Source organism: Sturnira hondurensis, unplaced genomic scaffold (assembly GCF_014824575.4).
Source record: "Sturnira hondurensis isolate 20B ecotype Veracruz unplaced genomic scaffold, ASM1482457v3 Scaffold0011253, whole genome shotgun sequence".
NCBI classification, from domain to species: Eukaryota; Metazoa; Chordata; class Mammalia; order Chiroptera; family Phyllostomidae; genus Sturnira; species Sturnira hondurensis.
This window is the reverse complement of record NW_028083884.1, coordinates 2,422,176-2,448,718: the sequence shown is the minus strand read 5'-3', so window position 1 is coordinate 2,448,718 and position 26,543 is coordinate 2,422,176. Positions and strand designations below refer to the sequence as shown.

At 46.6% G+C, this 26,543-nt stretch overlaps 2 protein-coding genes across 4 annotated transcripts in view; one reads left to right on the top strand and one right to left on the bottom strand.

The window, feature by feature from the left end:
- Positions 1-1,868: 1,868 nt before the first annotated feature.
- On the top strand, positions 1,869-20,681 carry DENND10 (DENN domain containing 10). Of its 2 annotated transcripts, XM_037059656.1 has the most exons (9): positions 1,869-1,977; positions 4,183-4,379; positions 5,975-6,054; positions 9,181-9,329; positions 10,185-10,296; positions 11,832-11,932; positions 13,998-14,105; positions 16,751-16,845; positions 19,261-20,681. In XM_037059656.1, the coding sequence occupies exons 1-9, from the start codon at positions 1,923-1,925 to the stop codon at positions 19,435-19,437; spliced, it is 1,074 nt and encodes a 357-aa protein (XP_036915551.1). In that variant the 5' UTR covers positions 1,869-1,922; the 3' UTR covers positions 19,438-20,681. The 2 variants fall into 2 exon arrangements, with proteins under 2 accessions (XP_036915551.1, XP_036915552.1); XM_037059657.1 differs by lacking the exons at positions 1,869-1,977; positions 5,975-6,054 and having other exon boundaries at positions 4,163-4,379.
- The window catches only part of SFXN4 (sideroflexin 4), a 21,984-nt gene continuing 14,599 nt past the window's right edge, over positions 19,159-26,543 (bottom strand). For both annotated transcript variants that reach the window (XM_037059658.1, XM_037059660.1), the window contains 3 exons: positions 24,986-25,103; positions 22,985-23,069; positions 19,159-19,514 (listed from right to left, as the gene is read on the bottom strand). In XM_037059658.1, the coding sequence (XP_036915553.1) occupies positions 22,992-23,069; positions 24,986-25,103 (196 nt within the window). In that variant the 3' untranslated portion in view covers positions 19,159-19,514; positions 22,985-22,991. The remainder of the gene's footprint in view (positions 19,515-22,984; positions 23,070-24,985; positions 25,104-26,543) is intronic.

The window sequence follows — 26,543 nt, the reverse complement described above, 5'->3', positions numbered from 1 at the left end:
AAGGAGAGATTAGTTTTGCCTGAATTTAGGGAAGAAATGGCAGTTGAGCCTTCATGATGTGGAATTTCCCAAGGTAAGGAGCAGGTACAGCAAGGAGACTTGTTCAAAATAGAGCAGCACTGATGATAAAGTAAAAAAAAAAAATCAGGAAACAAACTGATGTCCATTAACAGATGATGAAACTATTATATTTTCATACACAAAATATCATTCAACAGTTCAAATGACTGAACCAGAACTCTATTAATGTGAATAAATCTGTAAAAACACACACTTGAGAGGGAAAAGCATTCTACCGATGACTCCAAACAGCATGTGACAGAACAGGAGACGAGGCAGCACAGCGCTCTGAGGCGTGGGGGAAGAAGCCCCACCGCCCCGGTCCACTTCCCGGCACTGCCCCTCGCAAGCTGTGAATCCTGGGTGAATGTGCCACCTTCCCATTTTCTCTCCTGTAGACTGGGCGTCATAATAGGATGTGTACACAGGGGGATCGTGTGCGTTTGAGGAAGGAACACAAGTAAAACGCCCAGAACGGGGCCCACCACTCAGTAAACGTCAGCTATTGTTGCAGTGGGGTGACGTTTGAAAAGGAGTACAGCATTTTGTTGAGTGAAATATACACGTATGCCAAAGGTTAAAAACACGTGGTAAAAAGACAATCACCAAATTTTGAATAGCGGTTCCTTCTGCGGTGCAGGGCAGGGCAGGGCAGGGCAGGGCAGGGCAGGGAGGGGGAGGGAAGGGAAGGGAAGGGCAGGAGATCAGGGAGAGAAGAAAAGTGTTTCAACTACATTTATAACAACTATTTTTAAAAATATTTTATTTATTTATCTTTAGAGGGGAAGGGAAGGAGAGAAGTATCAATGTATGGTTGCCTCTTGTGAGTCCGCTGCTGGGAACTGGCCTGCAACCCAAGCATGTGCCCTGACTGGGAATCGAACCGGGATCCTGTGGTTCGCAGGTCGGCACTCAACCCACTGATCTACCCAGCCAGGGCATATAATAACTATTAAGTTGAGTGGTCACCACATGCTTTTCTTAGATTGGTACATACGTATGAAATATTTTATTTTGAACACTTTAAAAATTTTAGACGACATGGGGATGGGAATGTAGACACCAGGGACCCTCCCTAATTAGTTTTGTGTAATCTGGGGATGGAGGTGCAGACCCAGAAAGCGGGATCCTGGGGCCACCCAAAGTGGCTCCTTTCCATCATTCAGACCTCGGTTCAGACAGCCCTTCCTCGGAGAGAAACCTTCCTCGACACCCATTTTAAAGCAGCACAACCATAGCCATTCTGGATCACACCGAAGTATTACTTTATTGCAATGCGCTTATGACTCTGGGCTGTTGCAGTAATTATTTTACTAGGTAGTCGTCCGTCTCTCCCCACTGTTATGCTAGGACTTGTCAACACTATATTTCCAAAGTCATTTTAAGTCCTCGATTTTGGAGGGTGGGGCTCGAGTTCGATGAGTGATGGATGGATGGACGAATGAATGAATGGAGACCCTCCGTTCTCAGGACGCCTCTTTTTAGCGGACAGAGTGGATTGGAGTGGAGAGGTAGAGTGAGGAAAGCCCGAGGAAAGACTGGAGTGGGTTGAAGAGAAGGCGGATGAAAATCTGGATTAGAGAAATGAAGGGAAGCTGCGGCGCCTGACGGAGGTTTCGGAGGGTGAAGAGCCAAGGCCCGAACGCGAATGGACAAGCCCGGGCGGGCGGGGTGTGGGCGGAATTTAGGGTGGAGGCGGGGCCTCAGCCTGGGGGCGGGACCCCCAGGTCTGGGACCAACTGGTAGGGGCGGGACCAACTGGTAGGGGCGGGACCAACTGGTAGGGGCGGGCCCTGGGGGCGGGGCGGGGCCTGTGAGCGGACTTTGGGAGCGGCGCGCTGCTGCGGCGGCTGCGGCGGAAGATGGCTGCGGCCGAGGTGGCAGACACCCAGCTGATGCTCGGAGTCGGGCTCATTGGTGAGGACGCAGGCGCCGGCGAGGCGCAGGCCCGCACCCCAGTTAGGCCTCCGCCTGGGTCCGGAGCGGACCCTGCTCCCGCCGCCCGCGGAGGGGAGGGCGTGCCCCCCTTCCCTGTTGGGCCTGGGCGGAGGGCTGCGCGGCTCGGCCTCCTCGGCGCGGAGGTTCCACCAGCCGTTCCGCCCGCGGCCTGGCGTGGCGCCTGCTGAGTCCGGCGGCGGGGCGGAGGGACCCCTCGGGCCTCGTAGGTTCAGGGAGAGGAGCCCCGCCCTGGATGCCCCGGGCCGCAGATGAGGCCGGGCGTGGAATGGGAGTTGACTGAGCTCCCGCGGCTGCTCGGGGGCAGCTGCTCGGGCGGGACTCTGGCGGGGCCGAGCGCCGCTCTCGGGCGCCGAGGCAGCGAGGGGCAGGCCCCGGGCCCCTCGGAGGGTGGGGGAGTCGGGCCTGACTGCCGCCCGGCCCCCGGATCATGTGATCGAGCGGTTCGAGACTGGGCGGCTAGATGCACCGGCCCGGGTGCTGCGCATTGTGCGTGGATTATCTCCATTTAACTCTCCCCTCGGCTCCAGGAGGGCGGGTGGGTAACGTTTGATGCCCGCTTTACCGAGCAGCAGCTGGAGGCCCAGGGTGTCAGTCTGTGCACGCGTCGTGCACCGACGCGCGCTGCAAAGTGGCGGCGCCAGGACTGTGACCCGTAGGGTCCAGCTCCAGAGCCCCACTTCGGCCTGTGGAGGACGACTGCCGCTTCGTGCAACAGGGCTCTTGCGACGGGGGTCTCCCTAATCGCGTTGGGTGGGATCCCGTTGGTTTTGAGGAATTCATGGATGAGGAAGTACGTCGGGACCTTCCGGCGGCCCAGAACCTGTGTCTGAGCCTCGTGCAGTGTTTTGGGGCTGGGCGTTTCAACCATTCATTCAGTGCGCGACGCCTGTCGGTTCCATGCGTGCCGTTGCTCTTTGAAAAAGTATTATTCCATTGAGATTTTTACACACCCCTAGACACTCTATATCCCTAGTGTACAAGAACATTGCTTGGGTTAAGAAAAACTGGCGAAATGTGCTGATTACTTTTCAATGTCTCTGTGAGTGCATTTATGTGGGAATGGCTTCGTGTCCTTTTCTACGAAGGAGAAAACATCTTTTTTTCTTAAATCATTTTTTTATTTTTCAATTACAGTTGACATATTAGTTTCAGGTGTACACCCCAGTGATTAGATATTATACAGCTTACTGAGTGATCATCCTGATTAATGTCATACCCATCAAACCCATTTCTAATGTGATTTTAAAACTGCTTCAAAGCAAAGCCTAAGTAATTTGGGCATCTTTGTCCAGCCTGAAGTACTTCTGAATTAAGGCTGAGTTAAACTGTGCCTTTAATTGATAAGAGCAAAGAAAAAGATGACTTGCAATCCTTTTCAATTCTGCAGTTTTTTTATTTTGCATGTTAACCTGAAAAAGAATGGGATTTGCTTCAAAATAAGGGGAGGAGAAGCACTCCTCCCCTTTATGAAACAAGGAGGGCCAGGGGTTGATAATTGCTGAAGCTGAGTGATAGAGCTGGGGAATTTTTATTCTCTCTGCTTAAAAAAAAAGCATTTTATATATTTATTTTTAGAGAAAGGATAAGGGAAGGAGACAGAGAGGGAAAGAAACATTGCTGTGCAAGAGAGAAACAGTTGCCTCTCAACTGTTGGCAACCTAGCCACGTGCCCTGACTGGAAATCGAACTAGTGGCTTTTTCAGTTCATGGGCTGGCACTCAGTTCACTGAGCCACACCAGCCAGGGCAAAATCTAGATCCTTAATGCTGTATGTGCAATAACAGTTTCTCTAAAGTTTAGGCTATTGTTGCTTGGAGTTTTTATTACAAGTAGGTTGCTTCTGTTTTGTTATCGAGGTATTTTGATAATGAAACTACATATGTGACTGTATAACCCTTACTGTCATCATTGTTGTTATTAAAGTTTTAAATATAGAATTTGTACAATCAATATGTAACCAGATTTTCTCAGGTGGCCTAAAATTCAAGGTCAGGAAGCTAGGTTATATGAGCAGTAGGTGGGAATTAGGGGGTCTCACATGCTCTGGGTTGCCTTGTAAAATGGGATGTTAAAAGTGATTCCACTAAGTGCTTCTGAGTAACCAATCAATTCACTCCCTTGCTGCTGTTTGACATTCTCACAGTGACCATCTTTCCACCGTAGAAAAGGACACAAATGGAGAAGTTCTGTGGGTGTGGTGTTATCCTTCCACGACAGCTACTGTAAAGAACCTGCTGCTGAGAAAATGCTGCCTTACAGATGAAAACAGACTCCTCCATCCCTTTGTCTTCGGTCAGTATAGAAGAACATGGTTTTATATCACGACGGTCGAAGTTCCGGACTCTTCAGTGCTGAAAAAGGTATGACTGTGTAGAGGTCAAAACACCAAAAATATTTAAAGTGATGTAAGGTTATGTCGGTAAGTCTTAGCTTTAGGTTTTATCATGCACAATTCGCTTGAAGAGCATTAAATGTGTCTTTCCCTGGGAGTGTTCCCTTTCGTGTTTTCCTCTCGTTAACCCTGATATTCGTGGGTGTGCCTCACGTGGTTGACCCTGCGGCTGGTGGGGTGCAGCCGCCTTCAGAGTAGAGTCTGATGGAGTGGAAACGTGGAAATAGTTTCAAAGTGACGGCTCTTACTATAAGTGCGAAGAAGTATTTTTTCTATCATCAAAACTATTTTAGAGGATGTAATTGTTCTTGACATAGTCAAGAAAACATTTTTTTAATTCATTTGTGGATAGTAAGGCTGTACTAAGAATAGAAAGGATAATTAAGGAAACTCGTGTATGCAGTAGGCTTTTTGCTGTGTCATGTGGTAGGGATGGGGTCAGTGTCACAGGTCGAAAACTATTGTGTGGCCGTTGTGAGCGTCCCAATCTCAAACAACCAGCAGGATTTTTCAAAGAACAGAGTACTAGGGAGCAGCGGCTGAACGTGCTCCTGGCACGTTCCCAGGTGGGAGCTTCTTTTACCTTTTCAGGGACGGTTTTGCAGCCAATAACTAACCAGGCTGTAGGCAGCCTAACCAAGATATCAGTGTAAATTTAAGGAATTACACTTAGGAAAACAGGAAGGCAACTATTTAGACACTGTTAGGAGTTTAAGACAAAACAGGGGTTCGTAATTAGAAAATGTAAATTTGCAAAAAGAATAGTTTTCCACATGTCATAAAGTCTTTCATATGTGTTCACTAAGTTTTTGCTGAAAAGTCTTGGTGTGTCCTCAGGTAGAGTTACTATGTTTTACACTACAGACTGCCAAATTACAGCAACAACAATGTCAAATCTGTTTTTCAGATTTGAAAAATAGCAAGCTTTTAGATTTTACACTTCAAAATACGACTTTTAAAAATAAAGTTCTTAAATGCTTTGCTTTTATAGAGTTCTAAATTTTGCCTTTCGTGGAAATAATAGGTATATGATTATCAGAAATTTATATTTATAAAATGGGCACATAAATAAATGAAACTTATTATAACAGCACACTTTAGATTGTATAGCATCCTCTGGAGAATGAACTATTTCAGGGACTGTGTAATTTTTACTGTAGGAATTTTACCGAGATGTGTTCTTACTGTTTTCCATCCTTCTAGTTCGTTAATGAAAAACAGTTGCTGCGTTGGTAGGTCTGATGCAACATTCCTAGTTCTGCTTCGATGAGCTTAAGGGATTTTAAATGGGAGTTTACATTTTTTTATATTTGAAATGTTTTTGTTTTGAAAAAACTGAAAGTATTACATTCTTTTATAGTAAATTCAATATATGTACTGTTACATATAACATTTTTATATACATATAACAATATAAAGAAACAATTGAGGAGTTGTTACATTTTGGTCTTTTTCTTTTAATGCTGTTATGTCTTGTGCAAGAGTTTGTTAGAATAGAGTAATAAAAATTAATTCTATTAAAGTGTCTTTAAAAAGTGTACTTTTTTTGTTTCTTTTGGACAGGTGACTCATTTTTCTATTGTTCTGACCGCCAAAGATTTTAACCCAGAGAAATATGCCGCCTTCACTAGGATATTGTGTAGGTCTGTATGAAAACTATATCGAATGCTAATATACACACATGAAGATATTAGTAGTTCCATCGCAAATTTCTGTGCTGAGGAAGCAGATTTCAGCCCTTTGTCTCGCCATCTTAATCTTCACTGGCCCTGCCAAGACTGTTTTATGAAGAGGAACTTTCTCTTCTGCTTCAGTGATGTTGCCCCTCTCGTTTGGGAAGGTGGTGGAGGGGAGGAGAAGGAGCAGTTTGCACAACCTTCTCCCTGGGGTTTTGAGTCACTCAGCGTTTTCGGTCTGGCTCTCATTTCCCATCCAGAAATTGCCGGGCAGAATGGGTAGGCAAAGTGCTCAGTGAAGTGGTCAGTTGCTCCATGTGTGTCAGGGTCCATGTCTGGGGGTCATTTGGGGGAAGTTCACAAGCATTTTGAATTATGCAAAAACACAGGAAAACATTTCTTAGCTGGAATGTTGAAAGGCTGAAAAACTGATTCATTGGTTAATTGTGATTCAAATAGACTCCTTTAGTTTCATCCTAGCTGTTGAAAAGCTTTATCTAAAACACACCAGTGTACTTTCTTGCCTTGGTAAGTAAATCTAATGGACTTCATGAAATATTCTTATGTGGTAAGAATAGTGGCTTTTTGTATAATGAAGACTTTAGTGTTTGTTTGTTTTTAAATTAATATTATTGTCACTAGAAAGACTTGAAAGTCTAGTACGTATCACTCTCAGCTCTCAGGCTCACACCCAGTGAGTAGTTTGGTGGGGGTGCTGATGAGGGGAGTTTTATTTTTCCCACTATAAGCCCAATAAGTGGTTTGCTTTTTGCCACTTTTATGTGCAACACACGGCCTAGCGTCAAAATACTGTCTCATTACCTGAAGGCTTCAGTTAGGTTGTAGTTTGACAAAATGAAGTCTCACTGCTTTTGCAGCCAGCTATGATAAAAAAGACCTCTTGCCATCACAGGATACATTCCAGGCGTGTGGCTCACTGTGGAATTGTCTGTTAATTGGTAGACATTGTCTGTTAATATGGTACTTACACGGAGAGAGACTGCTGTTGCTGGGCGGGACGCTGTCAAGAAGCTGTGAACTCAGAACATTGCAGAGGTGGTCTCGAACAAACACTGGACCCCCGTCTCATTTATTGAGTCAGGGCTAGGTGATTTAACTGAAGTCACTGTGAAATGTTCTGGGGCCCAGGGGGAAGGTTCATTTAGAACCCACTCCTTGACCAGGAGGAAGCCCGAGGGTTTCTCAGCTTCTGTGATGCTGTGGTATTGGTGCATTCTGGGTTCTCTTCTGCCACAGCGTGAGGGAAACGAGGACTCAGAGCTATTGCCACCTGCCACCTCAGCCTCCGACCCCTTTGTCAGCTCTTGTGCTTGACCTTACATGTGTGCATGCCCATGTACTTGGGTGCATGCATGCATGTGTGTACGTGAACACACTTTCTTCCCATGAACACTTTTACAATCATTTTTTTATTTTTCAATTGTATGCAATATTATATTAGTGTCGGGTGTACATTTTTAAATAATGAGGAGGTTGCTATGGACGTGCCCCCCTCCATTTCTAGTGAGAGAAGCAGGCAGGCATTCCTTGCACAGCGTGCTGCTCACAGAGCTGTGGAGGCCTGCATTGCGGGGGGTGGGGGGCATTCAGGAGGGTCATTCCCTGTAAGGGACACAGGTCCGCTGCACAAGTCAGCTGCCATGACCCCCTTCCTCTTCTGGCCCCTCAGCTAGTGGCCCTGGTAGAGAACCAGGGTTTCGTGCACACTGGAGTCAGTTGTCCAGGCCAGGTGTGACACCTTGTGGGTGACCATCTGAACACATTCCCCTGGGCTGTGCTTTGTGGTTTTCCTATGGCGGAGTTTTGGGGGATTCTTTCCTCTGTTCAGTCTCTTGTGGCTCACAGTTGTCATGTGGGAAGTCACCTTATTCTACTACCCTTCTTGTGTTTCTCTTCTCCATTACTGTATATTGTTTCTGTTTTATAATGGTAATGGTGTGTTTTTGTTTTTGTATTTTTTGGTGGTGGTGGTAATGGAAGCAGATAGTTAAAAAGTGCAAACAGCACAGAAGGGTGTACAGTGAAAACTAAGTCCTTTCCCCTGGTGCCAGCCTCCAGTTTTACCTCCTGACCCCGCACCCCCAAGGCAGCTCCTGGGCCTGTTTTCTTTATATCCAGCTGCGTTCTCTGCTGCACAGATAAGCATGTGGGCGAGTTCATGGGCTTGACTGTGTTCTATAAATATGAGGGTGTACCGTAGTCATAGTTCTCTACCTTCTTCTCAGTTTGTGCATTGAAAAACTCTGATGATTGTCAAAATTTGGTAAGCAGTTAAAACACTTTTTTTCATTATCTTAATGAAACTTAATGTACAATAAGTATCATTTTCAAGTGATTTATCCTAAACAATGATTTTTATTTTCTTTCCAATTTTCTATCCCCTCAGCTGCTGAAAGGCCCAAGTAGACCCAGTCCTGCTTTCCAAGCAGAATTTAGATTTCGTTACTCATAGGAAGAGATTTCACATGCGAGCTATAAATGGAGCCAGTTTCCTGTCAGCATTTTCTGGAGGTTTTTAACTTGATGACTGTATCTAGTGTGCATGTATCACCAGAGGCTTAAAGGAGTTGGAGTTCTTAATGATTTAAACACAGTTATCTCTGGGAACTCTGATAATAAATAGAGATTCTACAACTAATTACTGCTTTCGCTGTGAACAATGCATAAACCTCCTTTCTCGTCAAAGGAAATTCCAGCAATAAGACAGAGTTATGACTAAGAACCCCAGCTGTGATTGTAAGACATAAAAAGAGATAAGTGTGCGATGTTCTTGAGAGTCAGGGGCCTCGGAGAGCCCGTATTCATTTTCCTGCCTGCACAGACCGTAGCAGGCTTTCCCGGATAAGGAGAGAGAGCCAGCTTCAAAGGATTGTCAAAGATCTCTCAAGTGTTTTTTTAACACATTTTAAAATTAAATCTTAAAATTATGTCATGAAAAAAATTCAGGCATTCAGAAGTGTGTTAGCAAGTTGGCTTCAGTTCGTTAGAAAGTACCCGTGCCGAGCCTTGGTGCACTTCTCCACGTGGCTCGTGCGAAATGGAAGCCTGATTGCTCTTTGTCCTTTGTTACAGAACATACCTGAAACACGGGAGCCCGGTTAAAATGATGGAGAGCTATATTGCAGTTCTCACGAAGGGGGTATGCCAGAGTGACGAAAATGGCTCTTTCCTCAGCAAGGACTTCGGGGCCCGAAAGGCATACCTTGCAGGCTCTGTCAAAGGTAAAAAGAAAAACAGAAAAGAGAAGAAACAAAAACCCATCCCAGGTGATTTCGTCCTGACAACAACAAAAACCCTGAAGCCAAGGACCGTCTGTCAGTCGACTCGGTTGTTCTGACTTTTCACACACATCGTGTGCATGATACTTATTTTTTGTACAGAAGAGTTCTTCACCTTCTCCATTTTTGTATTTGATTCGGATTCTGTCATAGGAAAGCAGGCTTTTGTAGTGTTCCTTTCTAAAAAAATCTGACTTTAAATACGGAAATGGTCTTTCTATATCTAGAAAGTAAGCTGCACTTCACAGGGTCAGGTCTGCACTGACTTCCACAGTTTTCTTTCCTTCGATCTTAGCTGCTAACTCTCCCATCTGGAGAGCTCAAGCCCCTGATCCAGGCTCCTAGTCCAGCTGCTCCGGAGAATCCAAAATGACAGAGATGGCCTGGGGCCAAGCCACTGACTTCTGGGTCCTTAACAGAGGGAGCAGAGGGAACTCCAGGGTCAAAAGGACTAAGTAATGACATGTAGGGGCAGGAAGGGTGGTTAGTGAGTGATTTGTAAAATTTAAGGTTTTATGACACAGAAAGGTGCTGGTTCCCTTCATACCATTTACTCCACTTTCTTGTGAGTCTGGCTTTATGCCTCCAGCATCATGAGTCTTTTGGGGGGCAGGCGTGGGTGGCTATGACACCCCTCCTGGGGAGATGTGTCCACCAGATAGGATGCTTCTGTACTTACAGCATTTACCCTTTGTGTTGAAAATAAGTTTGCATTCATACGACAAGAATTCTTTCCAATAAAAACTTTATTTCCTTGTTTAACATTTAATTCAGTAACATAATTTCTTTTGTTTTAAGACATTGTATCTCAGTTTGGAATGGAAACTGTTATCTTACACACGGCACTGATGCTCAAGAAAAGAATTGTCGTCTATCACCCCAAAATAGAAGCTGTCCAGGAGTTTACCAGGTATCCTCGCTGATCACTGAGAAGTGTAAACTGTGTTGGCCGCCAGTTTGGAGCGGTTGGTGTTAACTGTGTGCTCTGGTTGCACATTTGGGGAAAAGAGAGTGTGTTAGACTGGAGGTGAAGTATCATTTTGGTCTAATGGTCCAGTTTATTTATTTGCTTATTTGTTAAACGCACACTCTTTTTTAAAGCTTTGGTTTTAGAGATGGGAAGAGGGGTAAAGAGAGGAGAGAAACATTGATCGGTTGCCTTGCCCTCCGTATGTTCCCCAGCCTGGGAATTAAACTGCAGCCCAGACATGTGCCCTGACCGGGAATCAAACTGGCGACCTTTTGGTTTGTCAGATGACACCCGTCAACTGAGCCACATTGGCTGGGGCTAATGGTCCAGTTTATATTTAGCAATTCAAGGTCACTGAATTTGGACAGATTCTTTAAATTTAGAAGTATGAATAGTTCAGAGCAAGAAGTATTTTAGGTGCCCTGGCTCATGTTGCTCTGTGGATTGAGTGCTGGCCTGTGAACCAAGGGGTTGCTGGTTCGGTTCCCAGTCAGGGCACATGTCTGGGTTGTGGGTTCAGTCCCAGTCAGAGTACAAATGAGAAGCAACCAATTGGTACTTCTCTCTCACATCGATGTTTACCTCCCTTTCTTTCTCCTTCCTTTCCCCTCTCTCTAAAAATAAATAAATCTTTCAAAAAAATTCTGAGAAGGCAATTTGTATGTTCTGTGACCACATAAAGGGTGCTAATATTCCAAGCCTGTTTTTTTATCTGTAAAATGAAGATCATACTGATCTCATAAGCTTATTTTTAGGATTGAAAATACTTTGTGTACAGTTCTCAGCAGGTGCCTTGCCCACAGTGCGCACCTGAGGACTCATTGTTGTTGCGACAGTGATCACCTCAGACCCCACACGAAGGGGCAAGCACTTCTACCCTGCTCTCTGGCTCCCAAGCCCTGTGCTTTTCTGCCCCATTGTCCTTCCTTTTGCGTTTATGCCACTAACACTAGGGTGTGCAGAGCTCTGACATATGTAACAAGGCGTTGGGAGTCACAGAACCACAGGTAACTTCGGCACACCTTCTTGGAATAGCCATTTTACTGGAAGGTTTTTTGTTTGTTTCTTGGAAACTTATTTTGTATAAATAAGCACAAAGCGGTTTACAAGTCTGACCGGAATGAAATATGAAATGAGAGGCTTCAACCCTATTTTTATGCATATGGGGCCGTCCTCGGCTCGCACACTCAGGCTCCCTCTCCGTGATGGTCTGCGTGACGGGGTGGTTTGGAGGGAACCTGAGCAGTGGCTCTCTCTGCCACTGGGGAGATCTTTTGACCTCAAGCTTTGTGTAGCTAATCTGGCACCAAAAGCAGAGTTTTAAACGTTGCATTACTTTCCTTTGAAGTCTGGAGGTGTTAGCCCTTTTATGGCTGGTTCTCCCCTCCGCCTGTGATAGCCAGTTTCCCCCTGGAAGGAGCGGGAAGAGCTCAGGGAGGCCAGCAGCCGTGTGTGTTCTTGCTTTGCTTCCCCAGGACGCTGCCTGCCCTGGTGTGGCATCGACAGGACTGGACCATAGTGCACTCGTACGTGCACCTCGACGCCGATGAGCTGGAAGCCCTGCAGATGTGCACAGGTAGACCCTGGGGTCCCCGGGCAGGGGCTCGGCCTTCTCTCGGGCTGCTGTTTGGTTCTTTGATTTGGGTTTTTTTGTTTGTTCTGTGCAGTTTTGTGTGTGTGCATTTCTAAGGAGAGTACTGACCAGTTCTTACTTCTTTCGTAAATAGAACCGATTTTTGCCCCCTTTAAAACCTTTAATTTAGAAGAAAATTGGGTAAAATACACTTCACAAAATTCATCTTAAATGAAAAGATCATCTTTATAATCTTAAATGTGTAGGTCAGTGGCATTAAGTACATTAACATTTTTATGTAGCCATCACCAAAATACAACTTATTTTTAACTTGTAAAGTTCTCATCTTAAAGTTTTCTTGTAGTGATTTTTTAAAATTTATTTTTAGAGAGAGGGAAAGGGGAGGAGGAAGAGGGAGAGAAACATCTGTCTATTGTCTCTCCTATGCATTCCTACAGGGGACTGGGCCCTGCAACCCAGGCGTGTGTCCTGACCGGGAATTGAACCAGTGACCTTTCCCTTTGCAGGGCAATAACTAACTGAGCCACACTGGTCAGGGCTCAGTGATTTGATTTACAGTTTAATTTGAGCCATGGCATACTTTTTCTTAAAAAATTATTTTAAAATGATGTTTTTATACTTATATAATTTTTAATAATAAGATTCTGGGAATAATTTAATAATATGGTATTACCTATGTCTAAAGTAATTCTAACTTTGTAGTGCCATCGTTTTTTGTCTAGTTTCTTTAGATTTAAGGTTAAAATGTCCTTTATGCATTTATAGTCTCTTTTTTAAAAGATTTTATTTATTTATTTTTTTAGAGAGAGGAGAATGGGGGGAGGGAGGGAGAGAAACAGTGATCGGTTGCACACCCTGCAACTGGGACCTGGCCCGTGACCCAGGCTTATGCCCTGACTGGGAATCCAACCGGCAACTTTTTGGTTTGCAGGCCAGCACTCAATCCACTGAGCCACACCAGCCAGGGCTGATTGATTTTTCTACACTTAGCATGTGAACCTGTTGTTGGTCTATATGCTTCAAAAGTCTCTGAGTTGGTGAATTTTTTTCATTCTCATGGTATCTTTTGAGGACTAAAAATCTTAATGTACTGAGATTTTTTTGGCTTTTATGATTTTACTTCTTATATTTTGTTTAAGAAACATCTCTATACTAAGGTTAGAAAGATATTCCCCTATATTTTTTTGTATAAATGTAAAAGTTTTTTTCTTCCTCATTTAAGTCTTTAATCTTCAGGGAATTACTTTTTTTTGGTGGTGTGCAAGTTTGGGAGCGGATTTCTTTTTTCCCCATTTAAATAGCTGATCGTCCGGGTGCATTGCTGAAGAGGTTCCCCTCTGCCCGATAGTCAAGTCAGTACTGGCATTTACGTCCCGCGTTGCGTTTCCTCACATGAGGGAGTCGGTGTCTGGGTGCTCTGTGCTAAGTGGTTTGTTCTGTTGCAGTTGCTTTTAAATGTCCTCATCTGGTAAAGCAAAGTTTTAGTAATGACACATTGGCCCTCAAAAAAATGATTTCTTTATTGTACTGCTCTGTGAAATCCAAAAGGTCTGGGGATGACTTTCTTACCACCAATTCCAAAGGTCTGCTGATTCTGGAGTTGCCTGATTCCTTTACTATTTCTGGTATCAGCCCTGAATTCGGGGAGAGATGGTGCTGTTTCCACCTACTGTCCCTGAGAAGCACGGGCATTTGGCTATGATTTCTCGGAGACAAGGCTCTAAAGAGGAACGCTGATCAGGAACACCCTTGCTCTCTTCTGCCTAGTCGGTCATTTTTGCCCCCTAAAGCAACAGCTGAAAAGTAAAGCCTTTTCCTTCAGCCTCCTTCCTTGACACTGAAGCCTGGCTTTGGAATCTTTTGAGAGTGTGAGTTTCTTCGGGCAATTGACAATAAAGTGTCAATAGCCTTAATGAATGCCATAGCTAATGTACCCTGAACAAGTAAAACAGTGGAAAAAAGCAGCTTTTAGACTCATTTCTCGTTTGATATGTTCACAATAGGATTTCTTCGTATTTTGGTAACATTGGTCCTCTTTGTGATGCAGGTTACGTTGCCGGATTTGTGGACTTGGACGTGAGTAATAGACCAGACCTCTATGACGTGTTTGTGAATCTGGCAGAGAGTGAGATTACCATTGCTCCGCTTGCAAAAGGTTAGTTCTCTGGTCTGTTCTGTTGTTAATATGAGACATGAGCAAGCCTTACAACTCTTTTTTTTAGGCTGATTCTCCAAAACTAGTATTTGAGGGCCTTCTTACCCTGCTGTGCTGAAGCTGGAGGGATTTTTTTTTAAAGATATTATTTAATTATTTCTAGAGAGAGGGGAAGGGAGGGTGAAAGAGAGGGAGAGAAATATGGATGTGTGGTTGCCTCTCATGCACCCCCTACTGGGGACCTGGCCCATAACCCAGGCATGTGCCCTGACTGGGAATCAAACTAGTGACCCTGTGGTTCACAGGCTGGCACTCAATCCACTGAGCCACACCAGCCAGGGTCAGAGGTGTTTTTTTCATGTTGGGAACACAGCATTTATTCTTATAGGCCCAGCCACATTAGTAATACATCCTGCATGCTCTTGCTGTACAATATATGTTAACAAGATGGTCTATTCATTTGTTCCTCCACTTTCTATTAAACAAGGTTCATTACTTACTTATTGCTGAATAACAAATCACTTCTAAACTTAGTGATTCAAAACAACAAGTATTTATTATCTCACAGTTTTGCTGGGCAGGAATTCAGGTCTGGCTCACCTAGGAGGCTTTGGCTCAGCGTCTCTCCTGAGGTTTCAGTGAGCGTAGTGCCAGGGCTGCCATTGTCCGAAGGCTCCAGTGGGCTGGAGGCCCCACTGCCCAGCTAACCCACGTGCCTTAAGGCAGGAGCCCTCACCCCATAGGCCTCTCCGTAGGGTAGCGTGAGCATTCCCGTGACCTGACAGCGGGCTTCCTTGAGAGTGAGTGATTTGAGACACGGAGAGGAGATAACAGTCTTTGTGCCTGGGGGACCAACCTTTTGGTATCTCTGGGCCACACTGGAAGAAGAGGAGTTGTCTTAGGCCACACTTTAAGCACACAAACACTAAAGAAAACCGATGAACAAAAAAAAGGTTTTAAGTGAATTTATGATTTTGTGTAGGGCCGCATGTGGCCCGTGGGCTGTGGGTTGGACACTCGTGCTTATGGCCTGGTCTCAGAAGTCATATACCATCACCTCCTCCATAGTCTGTGTGTGAGAAGCAAGCCATTAAGTCCGGGCTGCACTTAAGGGAGAGGAATTAGGCTCTACCTCCCAAAGGAAGCAGCGTTAGAGTGGGTAGACATTTGTCACTGCACGAGGGGCGGCTGTGACTGAAAGTGGGGAGAGCTGAGTGCTGGCTGAGCAGGGGTTTTTGTTAGACATCTCTCCTTTGATGAGATGTGGTCTAGTAACTCCAGATGGACAGAACCAGAACTAGTTTGCTTTCATTCATTCTAAAGCAACAAACGTTGTGTGTGTTCATGGTGAAAAGTTCAGTATAGGGAATCACCTCCTCCCTTTTGTGAAGCGAAGCTGATAGAGAACCATCTGCAGCCGCTGAAACTGCTGAGATGCTGACGCTGGCGGCCATTTCCTTGCTGCCGTCTCCTCCTCTGAGCGTGTGCGGTGAGCGGGCTCGTCCCAGTGGGCAGCACTGGCGCTTGTGCCCTGAAGTGACACGCAGAAATTCCTGCTCATCTCCTTGCTGCAGGAAGAGCAGTGTACGAGGGGGGCCCAAAGAAACCGGAATTGAGAAACAACTGTGTATTTATTCTTACGTGTTTAAACGTCAGTCACCTTCAGAGGACTCTCCATTTGATGCAATACACCCGAGATGTTTTCCCACTGCTCCAAGTGGTTTTTGAACTCATCGATTTTGATGCCTTCTAGTGCTTTTGCTGTTTTTTGTTTCACTTCTTCCACATTGGCAAAGCGTTTCCCTTTGAGGACTTTTTTCATTAGGGGAAACAAAAAAGGTCGCTCTGGTCAACAGGGAGGACGAGGCATGGGGGTTGTGCCGTCCTTGGTCAAAACTGCGCAATGCTTAGCGCAGCATGAGCAGGTGCACTCACAAACGACCCATCGTGAAATGGGCAAATGCATTGAATCTTAAAAAAAATTCACTGAGGCCGAATGTAGCCTCTCATAACACCACTACCTGGTACACTGATACAGATGGGTTCCTAGAACACTCACCCAGTAGGGGAAGCCTGTACTACAAGGGGTCTGCCCTCCAAAAGATAATTCTTTTGGGGGGGATCCCCCCTCATATGTAGTTAATGCAACTTGGGTGGTTTCCTTTGCTCGTTTCTAAGGACCTTTACACCCTGAACGTTCAGCCAGCTTCAGCAGAACTAACAGGAAACGCTTCTTTCAGTCTTCCCACCAGGAAGATAAACTTGAATTCTTAACTATAAAGACCTGGACAGGAAAGTCAGGCTTTTGGCTTAAACTCCCAACTTATTTGTAGTCAGAAGCTTTCATGAAGTGTCGTCTAAAAGAAAAAGAAAAATTCTTATCGGGCAAGTGTGAAGGAAAAATTTGGTTTGGTATTGGTGTGTTTTTATTTGGACATGAAGTATATAAGTCAGGATTATGCCTTCCTTACCTCCTAGCATATCATCATGTTTGTGTTTAGCAATAAGGCAGAAGTGTGGTGGGTTGTCAGTTGGGTTTTGGTAACTCCCTGTGTATGATCTCTCAGGTTTTAGATAGATGGCATGGTTATTTCTTACTGTGTGAACTTCTAAATATTCACACAACATATTCTTCATCTCACCAGAGGCCATGACAATGGGCAAACTGCACAAAGAAATTGGCCAGCTAATTGTCCAGTCTGCAGAAGATCCAGAGAAATCCGACAGCCAAGTTATACAGGTAGGTCCTTAACCTGCAGACTTAGCCCTAACTAGTGTCGCTGGGCCGTGTGTGAGGAGCTGCGCATCGTCTGCACTGCCCATGACAGGGAAGTGACTGGGAGAGGCCAGCAGGCTCGCGCTCATGAGGGTTTGCAGCAGCTAGACCTGCTGGAAGTGAGCAGCAGGCACTGCCGTGGCCACTCAGGTCCGGCTCTGAGGACGGGAAGTATGGGGAGTTGGCGCCGAAGCCAAGCGTTTACGGTGAGAACTGTAACTTCAAAGTGGTCTCTGGAATGCTGTTCTGGATTGGCCAATGCGTTCTCTCCGCCTGGCAGGATTTTCATGGAGAAACACTGTAAACAGAAGGTTGCTGCTGAGCGGGGGGACTAGATAGAGTGTCTCAATCTAGCTTTGATATATTTATCGACTCCAGGGTATTAATAATGCAGGCCCCTGCCAAATTCAGCAGACCCTGGTGTCATAGCCTGTAGGCTAGCTCTTCTGTGGGGTCTGTCATCTGACAACAGTGTCCCTATGGACCCTCTCCTCTCCCCTTGCCACACTGGCATGACAAGTGGGTTTTTGTTTATGCCTCTCCTTGTGGTTATAAAGCCCCTTCTCCACACCCCATCTTGCCAGCCTCCCCCCTTCTGTCTGCTGCCCCTTTGCACGGTGCATTTCCAGCCACTTGCTCCTCTCCTGCATGGACACGCTTCCAGCCTTGCCTCTCTTGGGCTCTGCTTCATCTAGACCCATCTCTTACTCTTGTCAGGGCCAGGGGCCTAAGATTGTCTCCCCTGATCTGCACCTGGGGGGCACCTCTGATGTGAAGGTCTTACTCATCTGGTTGCACCTAGCTCTTTTCTTCATTAATCCACTTATTTACTTAATATTTATTGAGCATTGACTATGTCACACACTGCACAGGGCATCGCTGTTACAGTGGTGAGCAAAGTCCCTACCCTTACGGCCTGTGTTTTAGTGGAGTAGATGAAGTGACAAGATCTTTGTGAGCCATGATAAATGAGTGCTGGGACAGAAACAAGGGGTTGACGTGACGGCCCTCTGAGAGAGTGACGTGAGCTAGAGGGCGCTAAAGGGTGAGGGACTACAGGTTTCGACAGGGACCCGCCAGCAGCACTGTTCTTTCTGGTCAGTGCTGCTGGCCCGTCCAGCTGTGGCCAGGAGGAGTGGGTGGGTCTCGCCCCCTGGACTGGGACACTGAGACTGTCCTTTCCTGCCCTGTGGGTCATCATGGCCTGTCCATCCTTCTTCCATCGCCATTGTAGTAAAAACAGTGACTCTTCCCAGTGTTGGTGAGATGTGTAAATTTGAGTTACAGTGTTTTTCATGGACTAAAAGTGATACACAGTGACTCAGTATAATGTACGATGAGTGTGCCCAGCATGTTGTAGGGGTATGAAAACGTTTGAATGCGTTAGTGATGTCAACACACCGAGAAAAAGACATGACTTTGACAGGCGCTCTGGTGAGTCCTCAGCCCTGCAAAGGAATGTCACTCGCCGAAGAGGAATAAAGCCCCTGTGGCAGGTGCTGGGTGTCTTATCCCAGGCAGAAGAGAACCCTGGGAAGAGATCTGCTCTAGAAACAGTAGTGGGGCTCCTCAACGAGGCAAACCCAGAATTACCACGTATCCAGCAATTCTGCTTCTGGGTATTTTTCAGGAGGAATTGAAAACAGGGACGCACGTTTGTACCTCCCTGTTCAGAGCAGCACTGTTAACAAGAGCCATGGATGGGTGGGTGAACAAGATGTGTATATACACAATGGAACATTATTCAGCCTTAAAAAGGAATGACGTTCTAACATGCTGCAATGTGGATGAACCTTGAAAGATTATGCAAAGTGAAATAAGCCAGACACAAAGGGACAAATATTGTATGATTTCACAGAAATGAGGTACTCTGTAGGCAGATCCATAGAGGCAAAAAGTAGAATGGTGGTTACTAGGGGCTGGGGGAGGGGCGTGGGGAGTGCTTGTTTAACAGGAGCAGAATTTCCATTTGGGATGATGAAAAAGCTCCGAAGGAGGCAATGATCATCACTCAACACCATGAATGTACTTAATGCCACCCAATCACATGCTGAAAAATGGCAAAAAAAAATTATCCATGACATTGGTTTTTATAAATTATTTTTTTCTAATTTAAAAATAAACACCCTGGCTGGTGTTGTGCAGTAGATTGAGTGCCAACCTGCAAACCAAACAAGGGGTTGCCTGTTTGAGTCCCGATAGGGGCATGTGCCTGGGTTATGAGCCAGTTCCCCAGTAGGGGGCACAACAGGCAAAAAAAGGAGGAAAAAATAAAGCTGATCTGATAAACTTTTTTAAACAGCAGGAATTCTATTATAATGCAACAACTGCTTATATTTTGGTGCTAACATATTGCATGTTTTCCTGTTTTTATTAAAGGATATTTCGCTGAAAACAAAAGAAATCTTCGCCAACCTGGCACCGTTTTCAGAAGTTTCAGGTGATGGAGAAAAGCTAGTTCTCAATCTGGAGGCACTGAAGCAAAGACGATTTCCACCAGCCACAGAAAACTTTCTTTACCATCTAGCTGCAGCCGAACAAATGCTGAAAATCTGACCGTGTGTCCGAAAGTATCGCTGAGGACCGATGCAGAGCTCTGAGACTGATTCTCCATTAACTGTGTAAAATACTGAGAATAACAAAGAAAATGGTATATTTTATTGATTTATTTGAAAGTATTGAGATTTGACCTGAAAAGCACTGAAACACATGAAAACACTTCTGATTTTCTCTTTCTGATTAGCCTCACGCCCGCCGTCAGTGCTGGGCTGAGCGCCGTGACTGCCACAGTAGGTTGCAGGCGGCCTGTGGCCCTGGGGTCAGAGAGGAGCTCTGTCAAGTTCTCCTGTAAATCACAGCAAGTCCAAACGCCTTCCTTACCCTAAGTTGCAGTTTGTCTCATTGTGCTCCACAAACTAATGTTTATTTTCAGAAAGCTGCCTGAAATTTTGCTTTGTATTCTTCTAGGAAGAACTTTAATTCCTCATGAGGAACTCTACTTTCTGAGCCAAACCACTAAGTTTTCTGCAGAACCGTCTAGAAGATCATTCAAAAGACCTTGCAGTTGCACTTTCTTATAAATTGTTTTTCTTGGCCTTTGAACATTTCGCCTATTTTATGAGGGTTTGCATAGATTTTATACTTGAGTAGACAACTTTAATAACCTGTATTTATACTGTCTCAGAGGTAGGCGTTTGGCAAACGTAAGCCATCAGTACTCTTCCTTAACCTTGTCGCTAGCCACGTTATCTTGGAAAAGATACCAGTGCTCCTATGGCAGAGTAAAGCAAGCAGCCCGTTTTAGACATGAATGCCTGTGTAAGTGAACTACCAACTTTTCACAGGTGGTGAAGGTGAGAATTAACTTCTTGCGAGGGCCCAAACCAGAGCGCACCTTGAGCTAACTCCAATAAAAGTACCACCTGTGGTACCACCTGTGGCCACCTGTGAAGGCAGCTGTTCCTGTCCAGGGTGTGCCTTCCTCATGGCCGGGGGCCTACAAACTGCAAAAGGAGCGTGCAGGACTAGGTTTGTGCGTGTTACTTCAGTATGTGTATTCATACTAACTGTGACAGGTTATTTTACAGTCACTACTGTTGTCCGTCTAGGTTTTATCCAGAAAATGTTGGCAGAAAATCGTGTCTTTATTGGATCTTTCAGTTATTCTTGGTGTTAGACTTTCATTAAGTAAAAATTTAAAGTAGCCCTTTCCCTCCCCCTTTGGGTGGGGGGACCTGAAATGAGATTTTGTTTACTAAGGCAAACAATTTAAAATTAAACCTGCACTTTATGGAAATGAATACTAACATCTTCTTCTTGCTCGTTTTTGTATTTCTATATTAGCTAATGATCAACGTTGTTAAAATTACAAATGTATGATGCAGAAATAAAATGGAAATATTTTGATACGCAACAAAGTTTTAGGTAGATGAGAAATTGTGCCCTTCCTCTGATTCTCCCCACTCCAAGACAAAACAACTTTTGTCAACTGCGGATGTGCCGGGGGTTATTAAAAGCCCCGTTTGAAAGTGAAGGGGCCCCGACCGGTGTGGCTCAGTTGTCTGGGTGCCGTCCCACAAAGAGAAAGATCACCGTTCGACTCCTGGTTGGCGCACGTGCCCAGGTCATTGTTAGGTCCCTGGTCAAAGTGCATAGGAGAGACAACAATTGAAGTTTCTCTTCCTCTTTCTCCTCCCCCCCCAAAAAAAAACAAAATAAAATCTTAAAGAAAATCTTTCCTCCACCCTTGACTCTGCCCATTGTGTCCCTGCCCTTACCCTCCCTCGCCTATTCCCAGAGCTGCTCCTTCCAAGTGTCGTCTTTGAAGAGAGGCCCTCACGTAGCCACTTTCCTGTCAGTGGGCAAGCCTTCACCTGGCGCCTTTGCACATTTTGTCCTTCTCTTTACCGTAAGCCTGGGGCTATCCTGAGCCATCTGGTAGGTGGATTTTACTGTTTAGGCTGTTTGTTGTGAAACCCTTTTCACCACCATTCCAGCCCGAGAAAACTGAAAGGCCAGAGATCATCTTGGATGATTTGGGGCAGGGTGTGGTGGAGACACTCCTGCAGGGTGCAGGTGTCTGGGTGCCAGCTCTGTGCAGTGCCCTGGTATGTCCTGGACGCACAGGACAGTTCCTGCTGTCCAGACAGTCTACAGGGGCACAGGGTCGGCAAACGGGCCGTTGTGCTGTGGGGGGGCAAGTGCTAGACACGTGCTTTGGGAGCAGCACGGGCGGGGCACGTGATTCAGCACCACGAATCCTGGAAGGCTTCCAGGAGGGAGAGACTGATGTGCATAAGCAGGAGTTAGCCCAGAGCAGAGGAAAGCGGGTGTGAAGGCCCCGGGCAGAGAGAACACAGCCCCTGTGAGGAGCTGGACGTTGCTCCAGAGGAAAGGGCGCAACAAGAGAGGAGTAAGGCAGACCCTGAAGTGCTGAGACGTCACTGGAGGCTTTTTTGAGCAGGTGTGGTTGGCTGGAGCCGGAAGCGGAGGGAGCCAGACAGAAAGCAGACGAGTGACACCAGCAGGGGCTGCTGTTGGACGGAGTGAGCTGCAGAGAGGACTCCGGCTGGGTCTGCTGAGCGGGAGTGGGGGAGGGCGGGGCAAGGGTGCCAGCAGTGATCCTGGCTGATGCAGGTGTGGTGGGGACACTTCCCGAGGCTGGGCGGTCTCAAGCAGACGCCCAAAGGGCAGGGGCAGGGGCAGGGGCAGCTGGCTGTGAGCCTATTGCAGGGCAGAGCAAGCCCAGCAACTGGTGGAGAAGCCAGCCAGCAGCGAGGTGGAAGGTGGGGTGCAAGCAGTGAGTGGACGATCCTGGAAACCGTGTGGCTACGAATGGGGGTTTTGCTTTTTCAATGAGGCAGGTGACTCAAGCAGTTTAACTACTGGGAAGAAGCAGACAAGAGAGGGGATGCAGAGAGACCCTAAGGAAAGAAGGGACAAGCCCAGAACCTAGGGCCCAACTGACCTTGCAGGGAGGAGGAAGGCTAGGTGTGGGTGGAGGAGGTTCGGTGCCAGGAAGTTCCACGACTGACCAAGGGCCTTGGTTTTGACTTGAGGCAGGAGGCAGGGTGGTTTGCCAGTTGGGAGAAAGGAGCTGGGTGCTGGGTGGCAAAGATTTTAAATGGCTGTACAAAATGGGAGCAAGCTGACCCAGGGAGACAGGCTTACTTTGGGGGTGAGGCCTTCACCGGCTCACCAGAGGTTCATGTTTACCTGGAAATGGCCCATTGATTTTACACCTGTGCCCAGGGCTTCGTGGACCCTTCGTGTCTTCAAACGTTCAACTTGAGACGAGTTTATTGGTCATTTCACAGTGTCATCTACAGGCTGACACATCGAAAACGGAACCTGAACATCACCCACCCCCTTGGCAGTCCCGTGGGGGCAGGCTGGACAGGACAGCCTGCGCTTTCTCTTCCTCCACCCAGGCTTCAAAACCACAGGCCAGACGAGCCTTGACAAGGTCTTGGCACCTGTGACTGTAAGCCACCCTGTCCGCGCAGACACCTCGGGGGGGTTCCAGGAGACCTCTGGCACCGTCCTCAAAACTGCGACCTTGAGAGGAAGGTTTTCCAGCAGGGACCAAGCAGGCTCACCGGAAACTCACCCTACACCCCTCGGTTGTAGAAGAGCTGTATCTCCTCTGTCGCAGACTGGATCTCCTCTTCCAGTTTGCTGCACTGGATCTGAACAACACAGTGCGGTTCTTAGGGTTGACAGCAAGAACTTGCCTTCGAAGCCAAGGGGTTTTTTTTTTTTTTTTTGCTTTTTGTTTTTTGAATTTCAGAAAGTATTTGTTTTACGGTCCAAATGTTTTTTTTTTCAGTGATGTCTAATTCAGAGCAAAACAACATAACCTAACATCTTAAAAACATCCTTCTGGAAAAATTCCAAACATAAGCAAATGCGGAAAGAATATAATGAGCCCTCATGTACTCATCACTCAGCTTTAACTATGAACGACCTGCCAATCCCACGAGATTTAAAACCTGTGAATGACCCGACCTGCTGCTAAGCCGCTGCTCTGAGTATCAATGCAATCAGAAGTGATTGTTTGCAAGGAGTTCACTTTTACTGCAATCTGACTGTAACAAACTGCTCTAAAAGGGACTATGAAAATTGAAAATAATTTTTTTCTATTTCATCTGTTTTAATGAGAAGATACTCCTCTCTTTACCCCTCACCACCCTCTTTTTAAAAAATATTTTATTTATTTATTTTTAGAGAGAGGGGAAGGGAGGGAGAAAGACAAGCACCAATCAGTTGCCTCCTGTGCACACGCCAACTGGGGACCCGGCGTGCAACCCAGGCACGTGCCCCGACTGGGAATGGAACTGCCAGAGTTTGAGTTGGCAGGATTAACACCCGCCCAACTTAGCCACTCCAGTCAGGGAGCAACTATCTTAAAGTATTAAAACTTCTGTTATATGCTGGCAAAGATGCCAGATTTAACAATTCTATAAACCTAAACTTAAGAGAAGTTGGGTTTGGAACAAAAGCATTCCATAAATACACAGGGTGGAGCAAATGTAGGTTTACAGTTGTTTGTATACAAAATAATACAATAGTATTATTGTATTACTAAATAATACTACAAGAAAAAACTCTGCTTTGCATACTCATGACTGTAAACCTACTTCTGCCCTACCCTGAAAGTGCTTTGGGAACATGACTGATTTGTAACTTCAGTGGCACAAACAAGCATTTGAAGTTTTCAGACAAGAAATGCCAGAAATTGCTAATACCTACTAGCATGGACAGTGTCCTTGGTACCAGCAGCAACCCTTTGCGGAGACACCATGACAGCCGTCTCTCTCTAACAGACGGAGACTGAGTCTCAAAGACCATGAGCAAGTTGCCCAAAGCCATGGAGGAGCAGGGTCTCAGTCCACACAGGCTCGCTCACCACAAATGGCAACACGTCCCACTCGACAGAACCGCGCGACCCAATACAGTAGCCACCAGCTCCATGTGAGTACTTAAGTGAAAATTCCATTAGGCTTGCCCTGGCTGGTGTGGCTCCGTGGGTTGGGCATCGTCCTGAAAACGGAAAGTCACTAGTTTGACTCCCGGTCAGGCCACATGCCCGGGTTGCCTGCCAGGTCCCCGGTTCGGGGTGTGCAAAAGGCGGCCAATCCATGCGTGTTTCCCTCTCTTCCTTCTCCTCTCTTTAAAAAGAAATAAAATCTCCTTAAAAATTAGATTCCATTTAAAATTCAGTTCCCCACTCACAGTAGCCACATTTCAAGTGCCCAACCACCACATGGGGGTAGTGGCTACCATCCAGGACACCACAGACACCGGGCATTTCCGTCACCGCAGAGACTTCCACTGGACGAGGCATGGCTCTGGAATGTGATAGATTAAAATATCCCAAAGTTTTTTTTTAACACCCCATAAAGATATTTCTGATATTAAAAACACAGAATCCAGAACTGTACAAGGGATTGGGGAGATGGGGTTCTGTGTAAACCATGTTATTCTCTTTTAGGCTTTGGCAGACCTTTGGCAGATTTTTTAGAAGGAGAATAATGTATTTCACTCTCATAACGAGGAGAAGAGAAAGTTACTTTTTAGGAGAAAATCACACGCAGGCACTTACCCGTTCAATATTGGGGAATAAGCTAAAGGAAACTGGCACCATCAGCCCCATTGTCAAGACGGTACAAGATAGCTTCAAGGTCCACAAGGACCGCGGGAATCGCACGAATAACTGCGTCCTGTAAGAGATGAGGGTACAGGGCTTCTTTCAGGGGTGGGCCCTCTGCCCTACTGGTGGCCAGCTGTCTTGCTCACTGGCGCCGGGCCCGGGAGTGAGAACTCCGTGTGTGTTTGCTCACTGGAGTGCCCCACCAGCCTATGAGGTTTGTGTCGCCATCATCTCTTTCATGTACACAAGAGAAGGCAGCCAGTGTCCGGTCACCATATTTTGCCGTGTATAATACATATAAAAACACGGGTGCGCATCATACATGGCGAAACTAGTAAGTCATTTGTCCAAGATCCCACAGCTCAAAAGTCAGAGGTCAGATCCTAGAGCCTGTGTTCTCCACCCAGGGCTACGCTGATACATGTGACATCCTGACCCTGACCTTTGAGAGTGTGACAGTGTGGGAAGATGCAAAGCACCCCAGCCCGAGTCAGAGCCCAGGGCGCTGGGGCACAGGCCGGGTTCTGCTACGGACAGACCACGTGCTCTCAGGCAAGTCGCTTTCCCCTTCCGAGCTTCGGGTTTCTTCAGGTTCGAAATGAAAAGGTTGCATCGGCCATGGAGGTCACTCCAGCTTGGATACCATCAGAGCCGTGGGATGGCACGTGGTCCTTCGGGGCGCTCCAAGGCCCCTGGGAAACAAGGGCCCTCTCTCTGCCCCAGGCAGCCAGTGCCATTACACAGGCACCCAGGGACTGACCAGAGGGCCCCAGTGTCCCAGGAGCCAGCTCTGAGGCCATCTGGAAGATGCTGGCTGAGCGTAAGTCCCCGTGCCCATCCAGCTGGACCGATCATGGGAAGTACAGTTGGCACTACCCAAGACGCCGCTACTTCATGGAAAAATGCTCCTTACATGGTTCTAGCAGGTGCTTCCTAGCTGCCCACGCTAAACAGAGTGGACTGGTTCAGCAACAGGCAGGTGGCCCCACGTGGGCCAATAAAAGCCTTCCCTGGGAGTTTGTGAACTGAGTGGAAGACATTCCTGCCTCCCCTGGGGTGTGCTGTGTTTTTCTCTCTCCCCAGGGTGTGGTGAGGATATAACCAGGACAGTCCTCGTCAACAGGAAGAATCCAGTGTGTGGCAGGAAAGGACTGTCCCCGCACTTCAGCTCATGTTCAGCTGCTGTGGGCCCACTCCCTGCCTGTACCCGGTGTCTAACCCAACACTGCCCCCCTTCGGGCCTGAGTTACTGCAAGCTGGGCTTCTCAGATCCCGGGGCCCTGCTCCCAACAGGCCGTTGCTTGCATCTCAAAAGAGATGATGGTCTCCCGAATCTGGGGCCACTTAAGCTAACTGAATACGTGCTTGGAGCAAAGGCGGGGAAAGAGGCCTGCGCAATGCTCACAGCACATCAGAGCCGGGGGACCTGCAGATCAGTCAAAGCCATCATTCTGCAAGTGAGGAAACACGCCTCAGCAGGTGCTGGGCCATGCCCAAGAACACAGCGCTG